This window comes from Boleophthalmus pectinirostris, unplaced genomic scaffold (assembly GCF_026225935.1).
Source record: "Boleophthalmus pectinirostris isolate CB_2022bp ecotype Guang Dong unplaced genomic scaffold, ASM2622593v1 HiC_scaffold_4, whole genome shotgun sequence".
In the NCBI taxonomy this organism is placed as follows: domain Eukaryota; kingdom Metazoa; phylum Chordata; class Actinopteri; order Gobiiformes; family Gobiidae; genus Boleophthalmus; species Boleophthalmus pectinirostris.
In genome coordinates, this window is record NW_026571353.1 from 30,648,599 (window position 1) to 30,675,330 (window position 26,732).

The 26,732-nt window shown below is 39.7% G+C and overlaps 1 protein-coding gene across 1 annotated transcript in view; it reads right to left on the reverse strand.

Annotated features, from left to right (window-relative positions):
- Positions 1–6,324: 6,324 nt before the first annotated feature.
- Positions 6,325–26,732, reverse strand: part of mapk4 (mitogen-activated protein kinase 4) — a 33,805-nt gene continuing 13,397 nt past the window's right edge. Inside the window, 7 exon segments of the mRNA XM_020932328.2 lie at positions 6,325–6,441; positions 6,443–7,267; positions 7,406–7,568; positions 7,964–8,171; positions 8,484–8,562; positions 8,972–9,054; positions 18,997–19,141. Coding sequence (XP_020787987.2) covers positions 6,325–6,441; positions 6,443–7,267; positions 7,406–7,568; positions 7,964–8,171; positions 8,484–8,562; positions 8,972–9,054; positions 18,997–19,141 — 1,620 coding nt within the window.

Below are 26,732 nucleotides of genomic sequence, written 5' to 3' on the forward strand. Positions count from 1 at the left end.
CTCAAAAGCATTGGTAGTGTACAGTCGGCCTATGTTTCTGTGTATTATTGCTGCTTTATTTGCAGAGGAATTAAATTAAAGCAAAATTATTGGTATAACGATTCATTAAAGTGGAACTAAACACCTAAACTCCGCCCACAAGCACAATTCAAATAGAGCTGCTAAACCTGGCTGCACCTGGAGGACTAACTCTGCATTCGATTATCCTTTTCCAAGGAAGTTGCTTAGGGACATGCGTCACATGCCCCTTTTCCTGGGACTTGGACCTCGGTAGTGGAAAAAGTAGACCGAGCAAAGATTTCGAGTCAGAATCCAGAAAGGCCACGCCCACTGTGATGTGTAAATATGAACTGTTTTCATAGTATTTGGACACTTTGGTGGTTTAAATGACAATTTGAGTCACTCGTATTACTGCAATACTTTACCGCGTTCATATCACTGCCTAAGGGTTTGGTAGTCGGTGTTGTGATGAGGCCAGTATTGAACAAATACTTGATTTAGCAGACATTAACATCCTTAAGGTTGTAAAGGAAGAGAAATCATAACATAAATTAATTAAAGTGGCAGCATTTCCATAAGATGAGGGAATAGTCATAATCAGAATCCACATAGTCCGACACGCGAAACATAATAATACACTTCAAGCTCGGACATGACGTCAAATCCGAGGTCCAAGTGGGAGTCGGAAGATAATCGAATGCAGGGTAAAGAAGAGAGTGAGGGCAGAAGGGGCTGGGTCTGGAGGTATAACGAACACTGTGATTGGTCTAACAGGTATTCTCACTTCAAATTCCGCCCCGGTAGCCAACTGTTCGTGATCAGAAACCGACCAGTTCTGTGTGATGTCACCAACTACTTGAAATTGCAGAGGCCACACACTTAAGATTTAGGCATTTTTGACCAGAAAGTGCAAATTTACCTACTCTTATACCAAAAATACTAAGAACACAATGCTATTAAAACACCAGTTTAAAAGCAAAAACAGGTAGATTTAGTGTTTAGTTCCTCTTTAACTACAACAAAGTAAATACGATACGATTTTGTAGATTGCACAACATAGCCCAACGTTGCAAAGTCCAGACGGTGTATGAGCCACAGCACTGGAAGTAAAAATGCAAAAATGTGCTTCTTGTTCTGTATGTTGTTATAAACCACAAGAGGTCCTGTTGATTAGATATTGGCTGGCTTTGCGATGGCTAAATCCTGGTTGAATTGTGCATTTAATTGTATTGTAGTTATTGTTGTCTTATGGCAGAAACTGATCGGTCTTAACAATAAAGAGATCGTTAATAGATGTCAGCCATTTCAGAAGTATAAGCAGAAAAGGAACAGATTACACAAGCAAAAACTGGAAAATAATACAGACAGAAGTACAGTACGTTCATAAGCAGGCACAGGAGCAAGGAAACGATTTTTGAGGCATTGTTGCAAGGCTGGCAGTCGTATGCATTTGTGGAGCAGTTGTGTAAATTATGACAACAAATTGAATTAATTTTAGTCAATATCACTATTACTATTACTACTACTAGTATTATTTAGTTGTTTTAGTCAAGACGTAGACATAGATTTTGTTTAATATTAGTGAATGACATTAATAGGCACGTTTTAGTCAACCAAATCTGCAATACATTTACTCAACCTCGATTATTTTCATTCAAATAATTGCATTAATTCTAATAAGTAATGACTTGAATCTCTAACATGTGCAAAACATTGTAGGTCAATAATATAGGTCGATAATATTTAATACAGTGGGGGACAGCCAAAGAGGGAATAGAAACAATGCAGATATTCAAGAGTGTAGTAATCTGCATAAAAATGATTAGGTTCAGCGTTTGTGATTTTATCTTTTCGATATTTCATGGCAAAGTGTAATGTGATCCATGGGAAAAACTGGCTCCATCTGAGAGTAAGACATCGTTACATTCTGAAAACCACCAGTGAGGTTTTATAAAATCGCATTGTCTTTAGTTTTTGTTATGTTTTTGTCAGCAGTAATTTTACGCTGACAGAAACTATGAGTAGTTGTCAAAGTTAACATTGGTCTCATAGTGAGGTGATTTTAAAATAAAACTAGAATGTGATTATGGCAAATATCAAGCTGACAATTTCAGTCATTCTTTGCTGTCCAATATAATACAAGTGTAATGCAGTTTATCACAGTTTTGTTAACGATGATTCTGTGATTCTGTGTATTTAGCAACCTAGCCTTATGCTACATCAGAAAGAAAGTAAACAGTGGAAAATCAGGCTATTGTGTCATACATAGAGCGTGTAATATGTACAGGATAAAATTATAAAAGGTGCACTATGGAACTTTTCTGATGGAAGGTCTGCCACCTGATGATATTGCTTTGCCTAGTTACACAGTATGGCATTTTAAGTATTTATCTCAATGAAGTGTTGTCACAATACTAGTCTAATCCGTGTATCATTCGTTCATTCATTTTTCAAAATAAAACCAAACATAAGAAAATGAACAAACAACTATTTTCTTCATTATTTGTCTCCAAAATCAAAATGAGAAAATGGATAATGATTTCAGTTTTCAATGTTGTGTTTAAATGAATAATGGAAAAAAATGGATAAAGACTGTTTCCCATTTCCATGACTTAAACTGCAATGCCGGACTGAACCAGGACTAAACCAGTACTGAACCAGGACTGAACCATGATGGGACCAGGAGTGTCGGGACAGGCCCAGAGGTGCACCTGTGTAGACTGTCAGGTGATCAAGACTGAGACCGGGATCAGACTGGGACCAGGACCAGAACTGAGGCCAGGACTGAGACCAGGACCAGGAGTGGGACTGAGATCGGGACCAGACCAGGACAAGATCAGGATTGAGACTAGGACTGAGACTGGGACTGAGACTGGGACTGAGACCGGGACCAGACCGGGACCAGACCGGGGGTGAGACCAGGACTGAGACAGGTTTAGTCCTGGTTTAGACCTGGTTTAATCCTGAGACAGTCCTGGTTCAGCATTGAAGTTTAAGTCACGGAAATGAGAAACATCCGTTATCCATTTTGGGGGTTTTTTTTTCATTTTGATTTTTGAGACAAATAATGAAGAAAATAGTTGATTTTTCGTTTTCTTATTTTTGGTTTTATATTGAAAGACAAATGAATGAATTATTTAGTTCTGATACAGCTCAAGATCATTCTAAATCTATTTAGGAATAGTTCATTTCTGTCCTGTGAATCTGACTTTTTTGTACCTGCTCATTTGAGTATCTAGTTTCAGAACTTGTTTTAGAACGTAATAGCATGTGATTTTTTATGTTTATTGTATTCTTGTTTATTTTTAAAGAAATGATTAAGTAATGAAAACCCCTATAATTAAATAAATATAGAATTTTACAAAAGTGCAATGCGATATTTCAGATATTCAGGCAAAATTTCAGGCAAAGTGGTTTAGACCTTCCACCAGAAAAGTGACATAGTGCACCTTTAAAACAGTTATATTATACATAACTCTACATTTGAAAGACAACTCTCACCAAATGAACCATATATGACAATAGCACTTTTAAAATACTGCAGACACACACACACGTCACTATCAACAGTCTTCAATAATATGTGAATGAACCAACTGAGCATAATTTTCACATTTTGTACAACTTTGTAATGCATCAGTTGCACTATCAGCATCTGTCAAAACATTTGTATAATATGAATAAGAAATTAGACTTTTAGTGAGTAACACCTTTGGAAGACTTGTGTTTTTGTTTTTGTTTCAAAGCAGTTGGATTGACATCTATTGCACTCAGTGGGACACTTTTTTTTTTTGAGTGAAAGGATTTTGACCCATTTAACGTATTATAAACTGAATGTGTAAAGTTATACAATCTATGCTGTCAATCCCATTTTAAAACATTGTTAACGAAATCCTTAGATTACAACCAAATGTTCCAGTCAAGTGCAAATCAGTTTCCATATGAAATTTGCTAAAAAATAAGAAACAATCCATGTTCAGTAATTTCCCCAAATGCTAAAAACAAAATGTAAGTTTAAAAATTAGTTGATTTGAGCACTACATTGCAAAAAGGAGGTCTTATCTACATTATGTGAAATGACTTGAATTCAGAATTATAATATTGATTCAGCAGTGGATTGTCATATTTAGTTACTTTGGGATTTTGTATGGAGTAATTCCAGTATAATGTAATTCTGGCAAATATACAGTATAAATGTATACATTTTAAATTTTACTTTCTATTTAAATGTATGGCGCCTATCTAAAGTAAGTGTAAAAGTGTGTTTAGTAAAATATGCAACTCAACATGAATACAATCTGTAATATTATTCTGAAGTTGAATAAGGTGCTAATATAACCAGGCTGGCGCCACCTAGTGCCTCCACTCAATTTCATTTTTCTCCAGCGACTAAATTAAAATACACTAGACGGTTTGTAAGAACCCCGCCAATCAGCGAAGAGCTGTGAAGCCATAATGTCAAAATCAAGTGCCTGTCCTGGTCCCTTTTGTGGTAACAGTAAACAAAGCGGTCAAAATGGATGTAGACGCAGCCATACATTCTGTGTTGGCAATGATTCTCCAGATCGAGGATTTAAAGCCAGAACAAAGAGAATGTTTGGTGAATTTTACCAAGGGGAAAGATGATATTGCCCTTCTTCCTACAGGATTTGGTACAGTACATACGTCATGACCAAAAAGTAGCAATTGGTTAAATAAAAAAAGTACCCGCCTACTGTCGAGCAAACAAATCCTAATGCTGTGAGGTCAGACAGTTTCCACAAAGTGAAACCGGCTGATGAATCAGGCTAGTGCTAATATGCATGGTAGGAGAAAGCACCAAAAACAGCAATCCCAGTAAAACAAAATTACAAAAACTAGTATTTGTGAACAATATTATTATCTGTTTTATTAGTTTTTACTTTTAAAATGAACCAAAAAAAATATTAATAATAACCCTACCAACAAGAGATTCAGGAGCAGGACCACGCCTCAGCCTCCCCTTGCTCCTCTCCAACAAACCACAACTCAGCTCAACCACAGCGTCAATTACCCAGAAGCCGTATTTATACAGGCCTATCCTAATAACACCGTCTGTCTCTGCTCTCTGGAACCCCTCCCTCCCACCTCGTGTCTCTCATCTCAGCCTGAAGACATCGTCGACAAAGGAGGGAGGTCCCATCCAAAGTCTCCTCTCAGCCATCACATCTATCCATCGTCAAAAATATCCTTATTGTATTACATTGTTGTGGTGTGCAAGGGCGTAGGTTTGCGTAGGGACGGTGGAGACATGTCACAACCAATATTTGGGGAAGACAAAATAGTCGCTACGCATATTTGCCATTTTATTTTAATAAACAAAAATATACATTTATTCTGATATTTTTCCAAACTCAATAGTATTAATTTAACATGTTTTAGTTCACATTTTGTTTATTAGAGATTCTGAGATGTATTCAGTGATATGACGACAGAGTTACACCTGCCGCTATTTCATTGGCTGTAACAGAGTGATGTCATTGGTGAAGCCTGGAGCCTAAACTGGGGAAGCGACAGGACAGGGCCGCACCTGAAGATGGCGGCTTGAGCAGGCGTGAGTGAAGACGCTGCACCAAACTTTGAAAAACTTTTCAAAAGAAACTTACTGGGCTTCATCTTCAATTAAACTCACCTTATAATGAGTCGCCACAGAAAAAGAGCAAGTATCATCACCACAAGTGCACCTCCCAAACGGTGCCCTACTCGTGCGCTGTTAGCAGCCCGACTCTACTGACAATATTTCATGGAAAAAGGTATGGACATGACCTCACAAATATCTCATCACCAACAAGCAAAGGAAAACCTGCTACAAACTTCTACATCTCTGTTATTCAGTAAAGAATCATCTTAGAATGGCAATGGACACAAACTGAACATTTTGCAAACTGAAAAATGAAACCACCTCTCACTTGGACCTGCCCAGACTCTGTGTGTTTTTGGAAAGAATTCATAAATTTGACCCTTTCTTATAAAGATGTGCTGTTTGTTTTTTGCAGTGTTCATCATATGAAAAGTAAACAATATTATATAATTAATCTGTTAATCAAGTAACCTATCAGTTGGTTTCATGGGGAGTTTAGCTGATAATGTCCCCACCAAACCTGAGACCAAACCTATGCCCTCGGTGGTTCTCGTCATGGTTCTTGCAAGTGAAACTCAAACTAGTTTCAACTTAGATCCAATAGTGAATAAATCAAAACTTCTAAATCAATATGATCTGATTTCAAGTCATTTTAACTAATAATATTGTTCATTCTTTACAATAAAACAAAATAAAAAAAATTGAGATGCAAGCTACTGTTCCTCCTATGAGTGCGGGGTGGGTGGTGGAGGAGTCCGATGCTCTGGAAGCCTTGGCACTTTTTGGTTTATTCCCATTTGTTTGCTGTCGTCCTTCCAACCTGCATCCCTCGCTTTCTTTCCCCTCCGTTTTATCTTTCGCGTGACGGCACAACTTCAGCGCTTTGGAGATAAACACGTCCAGGTTAAACAGGTGCTCTTTTTGCTTAACGGGCAACGATTCCAGCGATCCGTCGTTTTGAGACATGGAGGAAGTCGAGGAATTCTGGGAACATTTTCGGAGAGGGAACAAGCGCGGAGAGATGGGGCGAGAGGCGGGGGAGGCGGGCGAGCGGGGGAGGATGATGCAGGTAGGAGATGAGGGGACGAGGGAAGGAAGCGAAGTGAACGAGGTGGTATTAGGAGGAATTGGACTCGGTGAGCGTTCAAATTCGGGCGAGGGAGGTTGGATAACTTCTGTGTAGTGGAAGACTGGAGCTTGCTGGTCGGTCGGAGAAAGGGGTAAAGGAGGAGAGGAAGTGTAGCAATTAGGAAAAACTGGTTCTATTAACGAGCTAGGAGAGGGTGAGTGAAGCCGTGATTGCGTGCTTTCAACCCAACGTGAAATCTCCTGGAACAAATCGCCACTTCCCTGCTCCTCCTCTTCAGTCTTCATTTCCATTTCCACGTCCTCCACGCTGCCCCCTACTGGTTCAGACGGGACGTTCAGGCTGCTGCTGGTATTGCGTTTCCAGTGGGACAGATCTAGAATGAGTTTGGGTTCAGAGTAGTGCTGTGGTTTTCCCTCCCTCCAGGCGATTTTGTCCAGGTAAGAGGGAGAGCCCACTTTGTAGTCACAGGAGCGGCCGCAGTCCAGATCCCCGGACATGAACGCCCGATCCAGGGACGAGTGCGAATGCTCCAAGAACCGTTCGGCAGAGCTGCTATGGGAGTATTTGCGTGGGTCCACCTGAAAAAATACATGGTGGCAATAACATAAAAACATTAAATCCATGTTAGATATGGTTCGAACTAAGAATTAGCTGTTGAAAAGAAAAAAAGCTCTGATGAAGGCAACAAGACTAAAACTTTTCTAGCATGCTGTTACCTGCGCCTCCTCTATCAGAGTAGCAGAGTTCGCCCTTGGGTCCTTCTGCACCTCCTCGTCCTCTGTGTCACCCAGGTCAGAGGTCATGATACTGGGGGGCATACAGCGGCACCGGCCCCCCGAGTGCTGCCAACACAAGTCTGTGGAGAGGCTGTTCCCAAACCTACAGAGAGAAACATGAGAGAGAGAGAGTCTTAGAAAAATCTCTGTCACATTCCGTAAGATGACAAGACAAAGAGAAGGAAAAATCTCTGTCACATTCCGTAAGATGACAAGACAAAGAGAAGTAGAACCTGATGTAAAATAGAAATTCTTACATTTAAGAAGGTTAAGGTTAACATTAAGAAGGTTAAGAATCATGTTTTGTGAAAGAAATTGGCCTGTGTTCTAACTTGTGCATCCAAAATGTACAGACTAGAGCAATGAGTCGGTCTGCGTCATGACTTCTGAATTATTAATGTCCAGGTTTATGGAGGAGGGAGGAGGGAGGAGAAACGCAGGAGCTAGGGTCACTTTGCCTCCTATACCACAGAGATATAAACAGTAGCACACACAGACCTGTCCCAGTTTGTGGAGCTGCTGCAGTGGCTCAGACAGGCCTCGCTCAGACTGTCCTCCAGCTCATCCTCGATCCTGAAGGGCTGAGAGGACACAGGCTCGTCCTCTGGACACGCGTATGGAGACATGAACGGGTGGGACAGCGCCGCCTCTGCCGTCAGCCGGTCCATGGGATTAAAGGTCAGGATACGGCCCAAGAAATCCACAGCTACAGAGGAAATAAAACAGTCTATTACAATGTTACAACTGCTCTGTGGAGGGCATCTCACGCCAGTCATGCTTCTTAAACTCTGCTCTGTGCCACAGGATCAGCTCCAACATTATTGTTATAATTACATGCTCAGACTAAAAAGTGCTGAAAGCACAATAATTATATTCTCCCAGGGAGAATAGAGAGTTCCAAAAGACAAGCCCCACATCTGTTCTTCAGGGGCTGTGTGATGTGACAGCAGTGAGTGATTGAATGATAGCTTAGCATTAGCACTCACCAAAGTAAAGTGTGTGTGCATCTGTCACTCACCCTGAGGGTCCACACCCGACAGCAGCTCGGAGAACGGCCTCTTCACTCTCCATCCATCACTGACATAAGACGGCATCACCTACAACACAGAGACACTATATTTATCGGGGAACCATGATAATATTCCAAGTCAGTCTTTGCACAGTATGACATATTTTAACCAACAATGTCATTGCATTAAACCAGTTAGAAAAAAAAAAAAAAAAAAAACCTAAAATTTCTCCCTGAAACTGAATCCTTACTACCTAAACCACAGCACCCATAGTCAATCATTAAACAGTGCTAGTGCAACCTCTGCAGCTCAGTGACTGAGTCTGAGCTTCCATATGAGACAGCACATGAGTTATACCCATCCCAGGTGTGTGTGTGTGTGTGTTTTTTTTACCGGTCTTTTTAAAGGCCACAGATCTATAGCCTCCCTTTAAGCTCAGTGTACAAGTCCAGTGACATATTTGTCCTCACAGAGTAAACATGAGACAGTTACACACCCGCAACAGTTCTCGTCGGTCCTCCTCCCTGAGAACAGGAACTGTGTCCAGGATCAGCTGCATCTGCTCCAGCTCATGAGCCCCTAAACACACAGAGCAGAGCAGGACATGAGGGATTTATGAAGAAGGGTCGATTAATTTGACTTAGAATATAAAGGGAGGCACTTGAGAAAATGTCAGAGCTCTAGGGCAATATTTAAATCAAGTGTAAAACATTTGCATATATCATATATATATATTAAACTGAATTAAAGCAGATGAAAATAAATCAGTATTTCTCCATGTTTGTGTGTATCAGAATGTTTTGGGTTACTATTGTTACAGTAAATTCAATATTATCACTGGTTATTATGGTTATTATGCATTTACATTACTGCAGAGAGCAGCGCGCAAACACAACATTCACTGGTAATTTGTAATGTAATATAACCACCACTAGAGGGCACCAGTACAGGGAAACATGCTCATACTGTCAAACCATATATACACAACTGAAGTAGAGTAGAAGTAAAAGAATAGTAGAAGTTTAAAAAAAAGGGGGAAAATAACAAAATAAATAGATAGATAATAGATAAATAACTAATCAAACAAACAAATAAATAAATAAAAGAATTGGCTGAGTTGAATTACCAGGCTCTCACATCACCCCCAAAAGTGAAGAAATATTATTTGGAAGTTACATACTGTTTGTTTGTTTGTTCATACAGCTCTTTTTGCCACAATTTCACCCATCTTTATTTGAACTCCTTTCCAGCTACTAAGATATTTCAAACTAATATTACTCAAGATCAGAAAATGAAAAGATCCTATATTACATAAAAATGACTCTTATGAGCTTTAAGCCATGCTATAATGTTATCTCACCAAAAACAGGAGTTGTGTTTTGTTTCAGTCACACATGTTTGAGAAATCCTTTATCATTAGTCTGTCTGTATCTGAAAATACTCTGTTCCAAGTTGTGATGTCATGAAGGTTTAGTTTTCAAGTTAACAGCTTCCTTTTACCTTTTGTGCAGTAGAGATTGGTAATTCCAGCACTGAAATTCTCCAAATGATTCTAGTGAAAGTGTATGAGAGTTTAAAAACAAAGTGGAGCAGAGAGAAAAACTTAAAAAATTATGCAGAGTCTGTCAGCTGTGAATGAAACAAAGCACAACTGGTATATTTTTGATGAGGAAACAACATAATAACATGGTGATGCTGGTGTTTTAAACAACATAAAACTTAAAAGTTACCCTTTCTAACTCTAAACATCCCAAACATCCATGTAATTGTCTAATAACATTTTGCACTTGATGAAACAGTGTAAAACCAGTCAGAGGTGCAGAGGGAGCCGAGGTCTGTTCTGCCTGTCAGACATTTTAAGACACCCTCAAACTCTGTCAAAATTGATATTCCTCTCACGCACAGAAACTCAAGGTCTTCACAAAGAAAAACAGACAGAAACTTCTGGTTTGTTGGTGTAAAAGAGCATCTCATAGACTGTTTTTCACCCCTACCTGCTTTTAAATGAGACTCCCCTTGGCCTCTGGAGTTTGTCTCGTGAATACTAAACACCAAGTTAGATTTTTATGTTTGGAAAGTAGTGCTGCTGTCTAATCTGCTAATGGGCTTTAAGGACACAAAGTTCTGGTGCACGCTATTGAACTAACCTTGGTACAACATATTTTTAGAATATTACAATATTACAATGACAAACAATTACATAAGTTAATATTGATTTTTTTATATTTTTTTTCATCAAGATGTAGTGTAGTTTTGTATCATGTTTTTGTATATTTATGGAGAGAGGAGGACCATAAGGAGGGTTCGAATAGGGCCCAGGAGATGAGAGAGATTGCTAAAATACTAAAACATGCATGGATGACATCTCAAACCTCTTCTAGCATGTATTTGATGAGAGAACAACGTATTAACATGATAGAAAGATAAAAAACTAAACAAAAAATCAATTGGGCATGGACTGTATTGATTTGGCTGAAGTGTTTCATCGTATTCACCCACCTTGAATAAAAGTGGTGCCTATGTGATTGGTAGGAGTTTATGGAGCAGAATGCAAAGATATACTTCAATTTATCTTACCCACGGTATTAGCACCTGTCCTGATTCATCAGCCGGTTTCACTTCGTAGATACCATCTGACCTCACAGCATTAGGATTTGTTCGCTTGACGGTAGGTGGGTACTTTTTTAAATTTAACCAATCGCTGCTATATGGTCGTGACATATGTAATGAGCTAACTGGTATATTAACCTTTTCCCAAATCCCGCAGGACAGGGATCTCCAACCTGTAGCTAGATAACAGTAATAGATAATAAGATAATAGATAACGGTTTATGTTTTATAGGCATCTAACTGTACCTCATCTAAGGCTGGCCTGACCGCTAAAAGGCATTTTCTCTGGTATTTTCATTTTGTAAAAGTAGCTCAACGGGGGAAAAAGTTTGGAGACCGCTGCCATAGGAAGAAGGGCAATAACCTCAATCACCTTGATAAAATTCACCAAACATTTTCTTTGTTCCGGCTTTAGACCCTTGATCTCGGGAATCGTTGCCAACACAGAATGTATGTCTTTGTCTACATCCATCTCAACTGCTTTGTTTACTCTTGTGCTGTACCACACAAGGGACCCTAGTCACTGACCTAGTCACTGGAGAGAAATGAAAATGAGAGGAGGCACTAGGTGTTGATTGAATGAATGCATGAAGCTGCAATATGGCATGTAACATTTTGTCACTTAGGCCTATACATAATTTTAAAGTAACTTGATATGTTGTAGGTTTTGCCACTTGTATTTTATAACTGTCAATTTTAGTTTCAGACAAGGAAGAGAAGGGCTTTCCCAAATGATAATAAATGTATCACAAATTCTTTTTTCCATATTAATCTGTGTGTCATTTGTTCATTCGTTTTTCAATATAAAACCAAAAATAAGAAAACAAAAAAACAACAGTTTTCTTCATTATTTATCTCCAAAACCAAAATGAAAAAACGGATAACAATTCGTTTGAGACCGAGACCAGTGGTCCGAACAGTTCCGTGTCATCGTCTGCATGCTGCTTCTGTGCGGGGAAAGCGAGAATGCGCTGTGGACTACAGGTCCGGACGGGTTGCTACGGTCCAGAACCGCGGCTGGTTCCGAGGTGGTGCAAAGCATCCGGACAGAAGCATGAGTCCAGTTTGGTTGGTTATATTGTTTTGACCATTCGTCTTCCGCGCATTTGGTTCTTCCCGGGAAAAAGCGCTTCTCAGGCCGAAGCTCCTAATATCACTCCCTGCTCCATCTCATCTGAGCCCGGCCTGAACCGGAGCTGCTCCTGCTAGTTGGAATAGTTTGTTTGGACCTGCTGTCTCTGGTTTGGACCCAGGTTCGTGTTCACACCAGAGGAACCGCACCAAAATTTGGTATTTGGTGCGGATTCAAGTGAACTGAGACCACCTCTTTCTTGATGTGGTCCTCTTGATTTGGGGCTGGTCCGATTCCGATTGAAGCTTTCACGCCAATGAAAACAAACCGAACTTAGAGCTTTTGGTTCGAATGGACCGTTTGGTGCGCACCAAATACTGTCTGTGTGAAAGCATCCTTAGACCGGGACCAGACCGGGACTAAACTGGGACCAGACCGGGACGAGACTGGGACCAGACCGGACGCTCAGAGGCCACGGCAGGGCCGGAACTCGAAGCTGGGGCTAGGACCCTGCGGAGGCTTGGAGTCAAAGCTCGGAGTCCGCTCTGGTCCCGGTCTGGTCCCGGTCTCTGGTCCCGGTCTCAGTCCTGGTCTGGTCCCGGTGTGGTCCCGGACCTGGATCAGTCCTGGTTCAGTCCGACATCACAGTCACGAAAGTCACGTAAACGGGAAGTGTTTTCATTTAAACACAAAATCGAAAAATGAAAAAACAAATCTTTATTTGTTTTTTTCATTTTGGTTTTGGAGACAAATAATGAAGAAAACTGTTGTTTTTTTGTTTTCTTATTTTTGGTTTTATATTGAAAAACAAATGAGCGAATGATACACGGATTCGATGGTTCATGTGTCTAATCTTTAAGGGTCAGTGCACACTCCTCTGCTCAGTCTGATGTGAAATCACTTTTTCTTTCTGTTGTTTCAGGCTGAAGACGGTCCGTGCTCAGTGTCCTCTGTGAGGACTCAAAACTCTACAGTTGCTGTTTTTAACAATAAATTGTAGATATTGTACAATAAACTGTTGGTGCTGTTGCCTTATTTCACATTACATACAGTTTGTTCTCTCAAAATATGCCAAATATCAAATTGGCCAAAATCATCTCAAGTCTATATGAGACTCACACTCTTATGTGCAGATACTTTAGGCTGACAAGCAGCATTTAAGTATTTTCTATTTGCACGATTAAAGAACTGCTGCAATCACTTTATTATTATTATTATATTATTATCTTTGTTATTTAGTTCATAGTTAATCTAAGCTAAATCTACTTCGTGTCTTGCAACTGTGAGACATGAAAATCATCTGCGACAACTGTAGCAGATGTTAGTTTATTTTATTTGAAAACAGCTAAAGTTAAAACATGTCTGCCATATGATACTGACATCGTTTTAAAACCTGATCATTTGGAATAATCTTAAGGTACAATATATTTCAGTAGGGAATTTTGGAGGGAAATTCTCCCTCTACATTTGACTCATTCATCATCAACAAAGTGCTGCTGGGGCAGCCTGTCAGGAGCAGTGAGCTGCTGCCATACACTTGTGCAGATTCTGCACACAAAGGAACCTTCTTGCTGTGAGTGCTCAGCCACTCATCTTGACTTGAGTTTTGGTCCGAGGGTTGAGGCCCTTGTGTTCTGTCACTTTTTTGTGGTCTGAATGTAACAGTTCTGACCCTTTGGCATTGGATTTGTGTCTGACATAATCTTACAGGGATCTTTCCGTGCTCCAGGCTTCACCGGTTTTATTGGTCTGTTCATGCAGACTTTTACTCAGGTAGGTGACATTTCTGTGTGAATCCTCTCTAAACAAGCCCTGAATATACTGAGGATTTTATGCTACAGGCTTTAGTTTTGGGCCTAAACTGGTCCAAAAGTGGGCTATATTCTAAACATTGGCTCACTTTTATGGAGACTGCTGGTCTCTCTTGGTCTTATCTGGTCTAAATGTGGAGTGGGCCACATTAATTGTTTACACCATAATTTCCACAGGTTGCACTTGGGGCTTGGGCCCTTGTGTGTTTTTGGTGTGTGACCCGACTGGTCTAAATATGGGCCAGATTTAAACAGGCTGGTAAAACATGTTATGGTTGGGTGAAACTGATATTACTTATTGTAAACTAACCCTTCAACATTTCATTTGGAGTTAAAAATTTCTGAAAACTGACTTGATCTTTAGGTTGTGTGTATGTTTTATATTTGGTTTGGTCTGAACTGGTCTAAGCGTGGGCCAGATTTGGACTGCTTTATAGAGTCTGATGGCTCTGGTCCTAACCCTGACACTAAACTGAAAGTCTGGTATTCGTGTCCTAATCCAACTCTTCCACAGGTTTGCACAGGGTCTGTTCGTTTGAAATACGTTGATATTTCTGTTTAAACATTGTATTTACTTTACAGGGTTAAAGGTTAAATTTCATTAATTTTGCCATTGTGTGTGTTGTAAAATTGTTTTGGGCTTGTCTTGTGAAATGACAGTTCTAACCCTAACTCTTCTGATTCTTCTCATTGCAGCTCTAAACTGTTTTACTAAACTTTTAAATGAGTCTTTACAGGTCCAAAGGTGGCTGCTGTTTACTGTGAGTATGTCTGCACGCACTTACTAACACACTAACTCTGTACAAACACGGGCGGTGGGTCTAATCCAGCCACAGGGGGCGCTGTGTGTGTCCCTCTGTGCCAGTCCCCAGCCTGGATAAATGGAGAGGGTTGCTTCGGCGTAAAACCTGCCTCTTTTAGCCCGATCTTAAAGTGTGTATGGCAGCTTTTTCTAATATTTATACTTGGTTTGGTGATAATTACTTGTGGTGAATATTTATCATAGTTTTACATCAGTTTTGTGTTAGTTTCTGGACAAAAGTTGAAAAGAAAATCACACAAATAAAGGACTTAGTGGTTCTAAAAAGGAATATGTCTGTTATCAAAACTTTTAAATGCAGAAATAATACAAGCATCACGAATTTCGGACTTCCGGTCATCACGCACTGCATACTGGGAAGGATCCTCCGAAAAAAGTGAGCATCACACCGCCATGTTTGATTTCACAGTGGGATGCGTCTATTGTCAAAGCCGATCTTTTCAAGTCTTTCGAACCATATCGCTTTTGTTTCTGGTTCTGATATTGTTGTGTTTTAGTTAAGGGATTCAGACATCGTAATTGTGCGGTTGTTGGATCCTAACAACGGAAAACGGGCTTCGGAAGTTTGCGAACTCCATAAATGCAAAAGGGAATCAGATCTGTGTGTGACTGCAAACCTCAGTTCAAACTGTTTCCCTTCTCAACGGAATAGAAAAATAGTTAAAGGCAAAGGCAATGGGCAGTGTTGGTAACCTTTGGCTGCCTAAGAAATCATCAGAGATTGCAGCAAACATTTTGTATGTGGAGCGCCATCAAAGCAAAATCCCGATCCCTCACTCAACCTTGGCTACAAATTTAAAAAGTCAACACCAAAGCGGAAGGCACCAGCTGTTCACCAAGAAACAACTTCCACTGCAAAGCGACCAAGACGTGATGTTGCTGTAAAACCACAAGAACAAGAAAGTGCGAGCTTAGACTGTTTGTCTTCTGCACCTCTCGCTTAACAAACGAGATCCCGCTTTGATGGAGCTCCACATACAAAATGTTCCCTGCAAATTCAGGATGATTTAGGCAGTCAAAGGTTAACTTTTTCGTCCTTCCTGTATGTGTGTACTGCCCATCATCTTTGCCTTTCACTATTTTTCAATTCTGTTGAGAAGGGAAACAGTTTGAACGGAGGTTTGCAGTCACACTCATCTGATTCCCCTTTGCATTTACGGAGTTTGCATACTTCGGAAGCCCGTTTTCTGCTGTTAGGATCCAACATCCACACAATTACGATGTCCGAATCCCAAAACTAAAATATGACAATATCAGAACCAGAAACAAAAGTGATATGGTTCAAAAGACTTGAAAAGACTGGCTTTGACAATAGATGCATCCCACTGCGAAATCAAACATGGCGGTTTGATGCTCACTTTTTCGGAGGATCCTTCCCAGTATGCATTGCACGATGACCAGAAGTCCGAAATTCGTGATGCATGTATTAAACTATTGTGTAATTTTAGACACGCCCCTTTTTCACAGTGCTGTTGCTAGGTAAAAGTTATGAAATTGGCTTTGTATCTGCTGTCTATGTTCAACCAGGAAATAAAATTAGCAATTATATTTATGAAGATTTCTAGCATTCCATATGCACTTTAATATACTGACTGTATCAACTTTAAAGCTACAAGATAAAAGACGGATTTAAGTTATAGTTATAGGTTTGATTTAGTCGTGATTACCAGAATGCCTCCTGCTGCTAGAATAAAAAGTACATCTGTAAACTATTCTGTAAATCTGTAAATATTGTAATGTTGAATAAAATGTGTAATGTGTGTAGAATTTAGAAAGAAAAAAAAAAAACTTTCTCAAACAAAATTATGAAATTTGGGGAAATCTGAGCTTTACTTTTGACTTTTTGACCTTTGACTGAGTTTTACAGAGGAAAACCTAAGAACCAAGTACCCTGCGTCGCCCAGAGCAGTGGCGTCATCTGCTGGAGAAGAAATATAAGACCCAGACCTCCGGATTCACAACATTCAAACACAGAACAGAGTTTCTTTTTTGATGACTGTGACCGGATTTGTGATTTATTGAAATTTCAAATAAATTTAAATTGCCTTTGATTTCACTTTTGAGTCTCAGTCCCTGATTTTTATTCTTTACTAAGTCCTACTTGTTTTATGGGATAGCCTGTCTTGTTTTCAGGTTTTTCTGTCATGTCATTTGTTAAATGTGTTGTGATATTCAGATAATAATCTTTTTAGTTTTTTAATAGTCTTTTTTTTTTTTTTAGCTGAGGTTTGTACTTTTGTCTCATAAGAGCTCAGTTATTGAATAAATGTATGTGAGCCTGGGCTTGTTGTCCAAAAGCGAAAAGACATGAGGCCGAAAAGATGCGGAACTTTAACCCGAAGCACCAGAGTGGAACTACGAGTCACAGGTACAGAGACACAGGTACAAACACGACCGGAGCAACATCCTCCATGTATGTCCCCCCGCCTCCTCCTCTAATCCCAGAGCAATGGAGCAACGACACCACGGAAAATGGGCTCAAACTGTGACTTTTTTTAATGATCTGACTAAACGAGAGAGGAGCCACAGCACAGATTTGTAGAGTTTGATTTGGGCCACGGAACTTTTTTGCTCATTCTGATCTGAGGAGCGAGCGGAAAGACACGACTCCTCTCCTCCTCCTCTCCTGTTCTTTCCTCATCCTCCTCTCCTGTTCCCTCCTCTTCCTTCTCTCCTGTTCTCTCCTCTTCCTTCTCTCCTGTTCTCTCTCCTTCTCTCTCTCTCGTTCTCTCCTCCTCCTCTCTCCTGTTCTCTCTCCTGTTCTCTCCTGTTCTCTCCTCCTTCCTTCTCTCCTGTTCTCTCCTCTTCCTTCTCTCCTGTTCTCTCTCTTCCTTCTCTCCTGTTCTCTCCTCCTCCTCTCCTTTTCTCTCCTCCTCTTTCTCTCCTCCTCCTCTCCTGTTCTCTCCTCCTCTCCTGTTCTCTTCTCCTCGTCCTCTCCTGTTCTCTCCTCGTCCTCTCCTGTTCTCTCCTCCTCTTCTCCTGTTTTCTCCTCCTCCTCTCCTGTTCTCTCCTCTCCTGTTCTTCCTCTCCTTCTCTCCTCCTCTCCTCTCCTGTTTTCTCCTCCTCCTCTCCTGTTCTCTCTCTCCTCTCCTGTTCTCTTCTCCTGTTCTCTCCTCTCTCTCCTGTTCTTCCTCTCCTCCTCTGTTCTCTTCTCTCTCCTGTTCTCTTCTCCTGTTCTTTCTCCTCTTCCTTCTCTCCTGTTCTCTCCTCCTTCTCCTCTCCTGTTTTCTCCTCCTCTCTCCTGTTCTCTCCTCCTCCTCCTCTCCTGTTCTCTCTCCTCTCCTGTTCTCTCTCCTCTTCCTTCTCTCCACCTCCTTCTCTCCTGTTCTCTCCTCCCCTTCTCCTGTTCTCTCCTCCTCTCCTCCTCCTCCTCCTCCTCTCTCTCTCCTCGTTCTCTCCTCTTCTCTCTCCTCTCCTGTTCTCCTCCTCTTCTCCTGTTCTCTCCTCCTCCTCCTCCTCTCTCCTGTTCTCTCCTCCTCCTCTCCCGGTCTCTTCTCTACGCAGCCAGCCTCCTCTCTGTCCACGGCCCGGGAAAGAAGTCTGGTTATTATGCCTTAAATGGCGTCACTCGTTCCCGATGCGCGGCAGTATGTGCGACATCACAGTCACGGAAGTCACGTAAACGGGAAACGGCTTATCCGTTTTTTCCATTTTTCATTTAACCACAAAATCAAAAACTGAAAAAAAAAAATCGTTATCTGTTTTTTTCATTTTGGTTTTGGAGACAAATAATGAAGAAAACTTTTTTTTTCTTTTTCGTTTTCTTATTTTTGGTTTTATATTGAAAAACAAATGAACGAATGATACACGGATTCATATTGATTGACTTACATTTTTAATCAAAATGTTTTTTGTCAAATGAATAAAAACTAAATTGCTTTCAATATAATTTCTTTCTTCAACAAAACAGACTTTAATAATGTCCAAACAAAACACAGTCACTTTTCTTCCTCCACAATCTTTTACTGACTGAGTCTTGACTGTAGACATCTCCATTAAAAAGCTGATCAATGATAATTAGAAATGCCTGATTCTATTAATTGTACAGCCCTGACTTGGAGTAACGTACATTTTAGAAGACAAATAAGCTTTTAGAAGTTCCATAAACATGCAATGCTGCTTTAACTGTGTCCAAAATGTGTTCAAACAGCATCATATCCATTTTAGTGCATTATATATTTTCTTTGCTTTATGTTGTGTTCATTTACCTGCAAACAGCATGTTCCCGGTGAGCATCTCTGCCAGGATACAGCCGGCTGCCCACATGTCGATGGCTTTGGTGTAGTTGTTGGGCGACAGGAGGAGGCGGGGTGAGCAGTACCACTTGGTGACCAGACCCTCAGACAGATAGCCCTGAAAACACAAATACAGATTAGGCCTTAAAGGTATTACACAAATTTGACTTTAGTGAGCTTTAAGCCATGTTATAATGTTGTTACCTCATTAAAAACAGACCTGGAGTTGTGTTTTGTTTCATTCACACGTTTGATTAATGCTTGATTATTATTCTGTCTACATCACCAAAGCTTAAAATGCTCTGTTCCACCTTGTGATGTCATGAAGCAACTACATTTTACCTTTTGTTTAGTAAAGCTTGGCTATTTCAGAGCTGAAATTGTCCAAATGATTGTAGTAAGTTTGTATGGAGCATTTTTTCGTAATACCACTTGACCTTGCAAGGTTAAACTGAGTATTTTCTGTTTGAGATAAAAACTCAAGCCTAAATATATGCAGAGTTTGTGTGTTAAACATGTGTGAATGAAACAAAACACAACTCCACGTAGGTTTTTGTTGAGAAAACAACATAACATAGATCAGAAAATGGCATAATATGGGCCTTTTAACAGTTTTGTAATTATATATTAAGATTCAATATGCATTTTTGATACACATTGATAATGTAAGAGACAGCATAATTTTCATTTTAGTTTATTTGGGCAGTTTGAGAGAAGAAGAGGTTTCAGAGAGACACAGTTTTTGAACAACAGACATTTAGACTCATCCAGAAGTCAGTCAAATAAATCCTATTGTCTCAGACCAGAACCATTAAATTGAAAATGATTTGATTTGAAAACATTGTCCAGATCTCTACCTTTGAAACCTTAGACCACTCCTGGACAAATGAGAGACTAAACATTACATTTTGTCGGCTTTCTGTGGTTGCCATGACTGTGGTTGGCTGCTCTTGTGGCTGACCGGCTGCCACAATGAGTAGTCTTTAAACTTTTGACATTTTTATCTTAGATTTTAACTTAATAACTTTGGGGATATTAACCAACTAAGAAGGGCAGCTTGTACAGTTCAAAGGAAGGAAAAGGGAAGTTAAAGACTTTTTGGATTGTGTGATTTGAGCAGTTTGTTTTTCTTATATTTCTTGTATTGTATTTTGTTGATTTTATATTTTATTAGTTATTTTTCTAATTTATTTTGATGTGTACATATACATTTACATAATTATGTCTTATTTCACACCTGGAATTACAAAATAAACATATTTTAAAACTTTACTTTATTCATGGACTAAAGCTGCATTGCTTTAATTTTAGAGGTGTTTTTTTAATGACATTTTCTATAAAGGCAACCTCACTTTTTCATTGCTTAGTCATAACATAAACTCTTACCAGAACCAAAACAAAACAATGCTATTTACTGCTTTCTTTTTACAATAATGAATTATGTAAAATTAAGTTAACCATTTTGGCTTTGATTTCTCACGTGGTCCCATGGAAAAAATAATTGCCCACTCCTGTCACAGAGGCTGATTGTGACGCCTGGGCTGCAGGACACAGAGGACAGAGAGGAAAAACACATTTGTCCTGAGTGCTTTTACTGTCCTCAAACTGCCCTGACATAGGATCTGATGACTATAACTGTTATCCGTTTTGCTGCACTAAGACTTTTTTTGAGCTTTATAGTTATAGTTGTAAAAGAATTTAAGTAATTTATCCTTCATGTACATCTCTTAGTTTAACATTGACTCACAGGAGCTATAGTAACACGATCATCTTCCCTTGGCATACCATTATCTAAATTGTGGCATATTGCTGTCTAACCGGTGTCTACTGGCCTTCATAGTCTCACCACACTTGCTTTATAAACCTCCTCCTTTGGAAGCTTAGTCAAAGAGGCTTGAACACTTAAAGATCATACTGTGTTCACTTTTGAAATCATACTATGTTCACTTTTCTCTTTTATGTCCCCCCCCCAGGCTTGTATTATTGATGATAAATAAACTTCTCCTGCTTAAGACGTCCAGTTGGTCTCCAGCCTTTTACTTCCATCATTTCTTGGATAAGCTGAAAACTTCTTCAACAATAGTATTTTAGTATTTTAGTATTTTACCTCTCAGTGTCATCTTCTTGTCTTCATGGAGATGTTATTCCTTTGTCTAGAATGTTCCATGGTAGACTTACTCAACTCAAGGGACAACTAGGCTACATTACACATCAGATCTGTGGGGAGGCAACCCTATTCACACAGAGAATTATTATATTTTAAGCAACAGAAAACCCACAATGAATAAATGCTAGATAGATGTGTTCAATGTCATACCATGAAACATTCCAGGCAAAGCAATAACATCTCCATGGAGACAAGCAGGTGACTGACCCTCCAACGGAAAAGCTGCGCAGTGCACCTTTAAATTGCCTCTCAGGGTCAAATGAAGTGATACTGATTGATTTTAAATACTTAATTTGTTATAGAGTTTATGCATTAGGAAATATTTTCATTTTAATTTTCTGTTCCTATAATACCTACTCGCTAATTGTGATCATTAATTATCAATATCTCTACAAGCCTGAGTCTAAGCACCACAAACCCTCTATTCAATAAACTATTCCCTCGTTTGTCACTGCATGAGTCAGAAGAGAGGCAATTTTAAAACGACTAAAATGAGATCAGAGCATTGAAGGGGAATTTTTCATTATGTTCAATTTAGCATTCTGTAGCCGAGCCAGCGTCAGATGAAAGCTGAAAGCCTGTGGATGCGCAGTGCAGCAAAAGTAGAAAAACAGCCCCCCTTCCCTCAACCTTAGTTTTGGAGTCTTTGATGCTATAGTGTGTCTCGCAACAAATCCCTCTCCAGGTCCGCCCTCACAATGTTTACACTGTGTTCTACCCCATACATATTGCAAAAGTGGCACTGAGCATGAAAAACAACAGACAGAGGGAATTACATGAAGGATTACTGAGAGTTGAGAATGATTTGATTGTGATAGAACAGATAAATACAAATGAAAATCAGTGTGTAATTTTACTAAATGTATACAGTGGCGAGGTTAGCAATTTCGGGGCCCTAGGCGAACTTGAGTTTGGGGCTCTCACTATAATTCACTGTTTTTTGTTTTTGTTTTTTAATATTTATTGTCTGTTTTCCCCCATTGTTCTTGAGACACACACATCTCTATTTGAAGTATGGTGGATTGGATACTTGTATTATTATTTCGGTCGCCTACTAGATAACCAGAGCTGAAAGTAGCTTTATTTTTGGCTAGTACAATTAGATTTTTGTTTACATCCATTCCATATGATTATGATTATGTTATGATTATGTTAAAGTCAGGGTCAAGCTGACTAGTCCATTCTAACGTGAAAGGGGGGAATGTTTTGACAGATTAAAATAGATTTGACAATCAGATACTATTTTGATGGTGTTCTTGTTTAAAGGAAACTACTCTCATTTAATGTCATATTGAGAGAAAATCAAATTGCTCTGAGGTCTCGGCCATTAGTAGCATTGAGGGCAATTGGTTGGGAGCCCCTCCAGGTTCGGGGGCCCTAGGCGGCTGCCAACAGTTGCCTAATGGTAGTGCTGCCTCTGAATGTATATGATCAAACCATGAAATATAAAACCGCCTAAGACTAAGTTTACACTGAAACGAATCACCATATCATCGTATCGACCTGCATCCGGACATGTCATTTCTGTGTCCGCAAGCCTTTTCTATCCACACACCTTTCTGAATATTTGTTTACATTTTACAGAAATGAAACTTAAAACCTAATTTGTATGAACTGAGCACTCAAAAAGCAGCTTGCTATTGTGCACTGTTCAGCTTTTGTTGGACTGAAGGACACAACTCAGTGGAATATGCGTGTTTTTTTCTGTGACAGAGGGATGTTCTGCTGATGGTGAGTCTGTTCTGTGCTTCTATCACGTTGGAGATGAGATTATACATCTGCAGGTCACACATAGACCGTCTATATGAATGGACATATATTCTAGCCTCTTAGCATTTTTGGTGGTGAATTACTTTGCGGCGCGTAGACCTACATCAGCGTATCAGTGTCTTCAGGCATCCACACAGTGCCGGATCAGATTCGTACTGAAATGAATTTATGGGAGCTGGCGGCACCAGATCGTTCCTTCTCTGGAGTCGTTTTCAATCGGATTAGTGTGCACGAACACTGCATCCACAACGAAAACAATTCAAATACATACTAGTGTGGATGAGGCCTAAGACTGGGCAATATGACATATATATTTACATAAAAACATGACAATATAAAACATAAACAAGATAACCTTTAATTAGAGTCATTTAACCCCAAAATATCCCTTCTTCCTCAAAAGTGTCTGTTATAAGTATAAGTTTCCAAATGTTATGGCATTACACTATGGAGCTCAACAGAGCCGCCCACTTCGAAGTCTGCTCTGGCTCCAAAAATATATCCTCCACACATTTTTCGCATTGACTGAAAAAAATCAAGTATTAAGAGTCGAATGACGTCACAGAGGCTAACCAGCTGTGTGGACAAAGGCATTAATGAGAAAAATAAAAATAGAAAACGTGGCTCTTGTGGTGTGTGAGATTTTTCTTTTTTCTAAACAGTGATGAATAATACAGAAGAGGCTGTGCTACAAAAAAAAGTTGTTTACGTCGTGTTTTACTTTATAATACAATGCACCTTAAAGTGTAAGTATTCCAAATACTCAGAATGCAGTACTGGTAGAGACAGACCGATATATTAGGCTGATATTTGCACTTTTAACATATCAGCCATTGGCCAATATGTGGTTTCAACTAACCAAACTCTGTGGATGATTTAGCAGTAAATTTAAATTACATTATTTGGGGAATCTTATCAAAAGCAACTCTACATTTAAGCCCTAAAATATTCTGGACTCTAAACAACTAGTCTGCCAGCGACCATGAAAAACCCATATTCAGTCATTCATTATTACACTGCTTACATATACACTTTGTTATTTTAGTATTCCTATTTATTCTCAGTTTTATAACCTCACACATGATAAACAATGGTCCACAAAGTTCACACAGAGCCAGTGACGTAGGTGAGGATCCCTGCAGCTTTGAAAATGAGAAAAGTGTGAATTGTGTTGTGCAGAAGCCATGAGTCAGAGCTTTCTTCACTGTTGAACGCCAACGCCATCTCCAGGACCTCACACCCCTAATGACGCCCTATCTGCAGTCGTATAACGTTACAGAGGGCATATAGGCTGTGTACATGTGATAACGTCCTACACATAAAAATCTATGACTGAAAATAGAGCTGGAGGACAGACCGAATCCTATGGTGGAATTTGCTGTTTCACTGCTGCATTGCATATGTATATTTATTTTGACCTGGTGTATGGTTCATGTTTCTGGAATTGCTGGGCCTATCCACATAAATAAAACAATATAAATAAACAAAAGAGACATTTTCACAATAGTTACAGAAAGTGGTGCCATTATTCAACCCCAAAGATGTGATTGTTGAAGGACTTTAAGCTGTAAGATTAATGACAAATGTAACAAATATCAAATAAATAAACTAAGAAAGTGACTGTGGATGTCTTTTATCACCTGTGTGAGCCGCTGTGGTTTCGCTTTGTCTGAAATACGCCTGAGTATGGCGTTAAACTCATCCTTTTCCATGAAGACAAGTAGACGATGCCACATGTACTGTATGTTTGTCAAGGCATAAAAACATAATACAATAAATGCAAGATTTCAGGCAAAGCAATAATTGGACAAGGTTCTGTTTACAAGCACTTCTTACACTAGTGAGTCTTCTTCTCTGGGTTCACACTAATAATCTTGAGAGCTTTTGCCAGAAGCATATCGCACTCTCTTTTAGTTGATTTATTGATGAACTGGGGTCCCGTTTATCAAAATTGACATGGAATAAAAGTGTACAGATAAAACACAAACTTCCTCAGACTTTCCCAAACTTCCTCACACTTTAGACTTCAGAACAGGGGTCATCAAACTAAGGCCCTCCACGCCCCTTTGACCAGCCCCCCAGCCTCACTTGAACTTTTTTTTATTATTATTATTACTTTTTGGCAACTAATAACATGTCTGCATTATGTATTTTGTTGATTTCTTCAATTAAAAAATATATTTATACAAATTATTTACATTTATATTTAAATAGTTATATGATGTATTTATATTTGCTGCAGAATTTTCGTCACCTGACAAACTCGAGATCAAACAGTGACAGTCAATGCACACGCAGACATCTGTAATGTCTCTCTCTCTTTTTATGATGATTATTTATGTTTTGATTTGTTTTTATTGGGATTTTAATGTGTTTCTTATTCTGTAAAGCACTTTGAATTACTTTGTGTACGAATTGTGCTATACAAATAAACTTGACTTGCCTAGTGCCGTTAAGGACAGTGAAATGGCTCGTGTTAAAATACAAAAAGTTGACAGAGTGCCGAGTTTTCAAAGAACAACCGATTACTTTTTTGTTCAGTGTAAGGACCGTGCAGTTTGTCTGATATGGAAAGAAGAAGTGTGTGACATGAAAAGAAAGTGTGGCAGTTGAATCAATATAATCTGCGTCATCAGATTATACGTCCGACCTGACCCTGGCCCCCATCACAGTCAGGAGCGATAATGTGGCCCCCAGAGGAAAAAAACTTTGGTGACCTCTGCTTTAGACTTTAGACTTTTATTGTCCCCAAGGGGCAATTCATTTCCACGCACACAGAGCTCATTTGGCACATACAGCAAAAACACAGCACAACACAACACACATAGACACATTACACATAACATTATTGTACACTCAGCGGGCCTGGTGTTTAAAAGTGTGAGGGCCGAGGGATCAGGCTTCTTCCAAAGCGGCTCCTCCTGCACCTGAGCTCCCTGTACCTCCATCCTGAGCTAATTTCTCATCTCTCTCAGCACAGATCTCCTTGCACCTGACACCCGAAGTTCAACATTTTTGGATCAGAACGCTCATTTTCACATTAAGTCACGTATGTAGAACTGCACGGCTGATCAGTTTTTTCTGTTTTACATTTTTTTATTGGATGTGCATGTCTCTATCTACCAGGAAAGTCACATAACAGTTTTGTCCGTACACACGCTTTATAAATGAGACCAATGATTAGAGCCTTAGTAATATTAGCTCCACAGTCAGACTCTGTTCCACAAATTACCATAATTACATTACATTTAGATCATTCATTCAGACTTGGTAAAATGACTTCTTCAGCCCTTTACTTTCAGTCTAACTCCTCTCTGTCTCTCTCGTGTAGATTCAGTGTCCTCGGTAGACCCCCTTGTCCTCTTCTCTCTGCTTTCTCCACCTCTCCTCAACTCTCTCCTCTGCTCAGCTCTTCTCTCTCCTCTCCTCTCTCCTCTCATCTTCTCTCTCCTCTTCTCTCTCCTGTAGATTCAGTGTCCTTAGTAGACCCCCCCAGTCTCTTTCCTTTCCTCTCTCCACCTCTTCTCCCTCCTCTCCTCTTTCCTGTAAATTCAGTGTCCTCAGTAGACACCCTGTCTCTTTCCTCTCCTCTCTCCTTTCTCCACCTCTCCTCACCTCTCTCCTCTGCTCGCCTCTCCTGTCATCTCCTCACCTCTCTCCTCATCTCTCTCTCTCCTGTAGATTCGGTGTCCTCAGAAGCCTTCCCTGTCTCTCCCTCCTCCGTCCTCTCTCCCTGTCCTCTCCTTTTCTCTCTCCTGTAGTTTCAATGTCC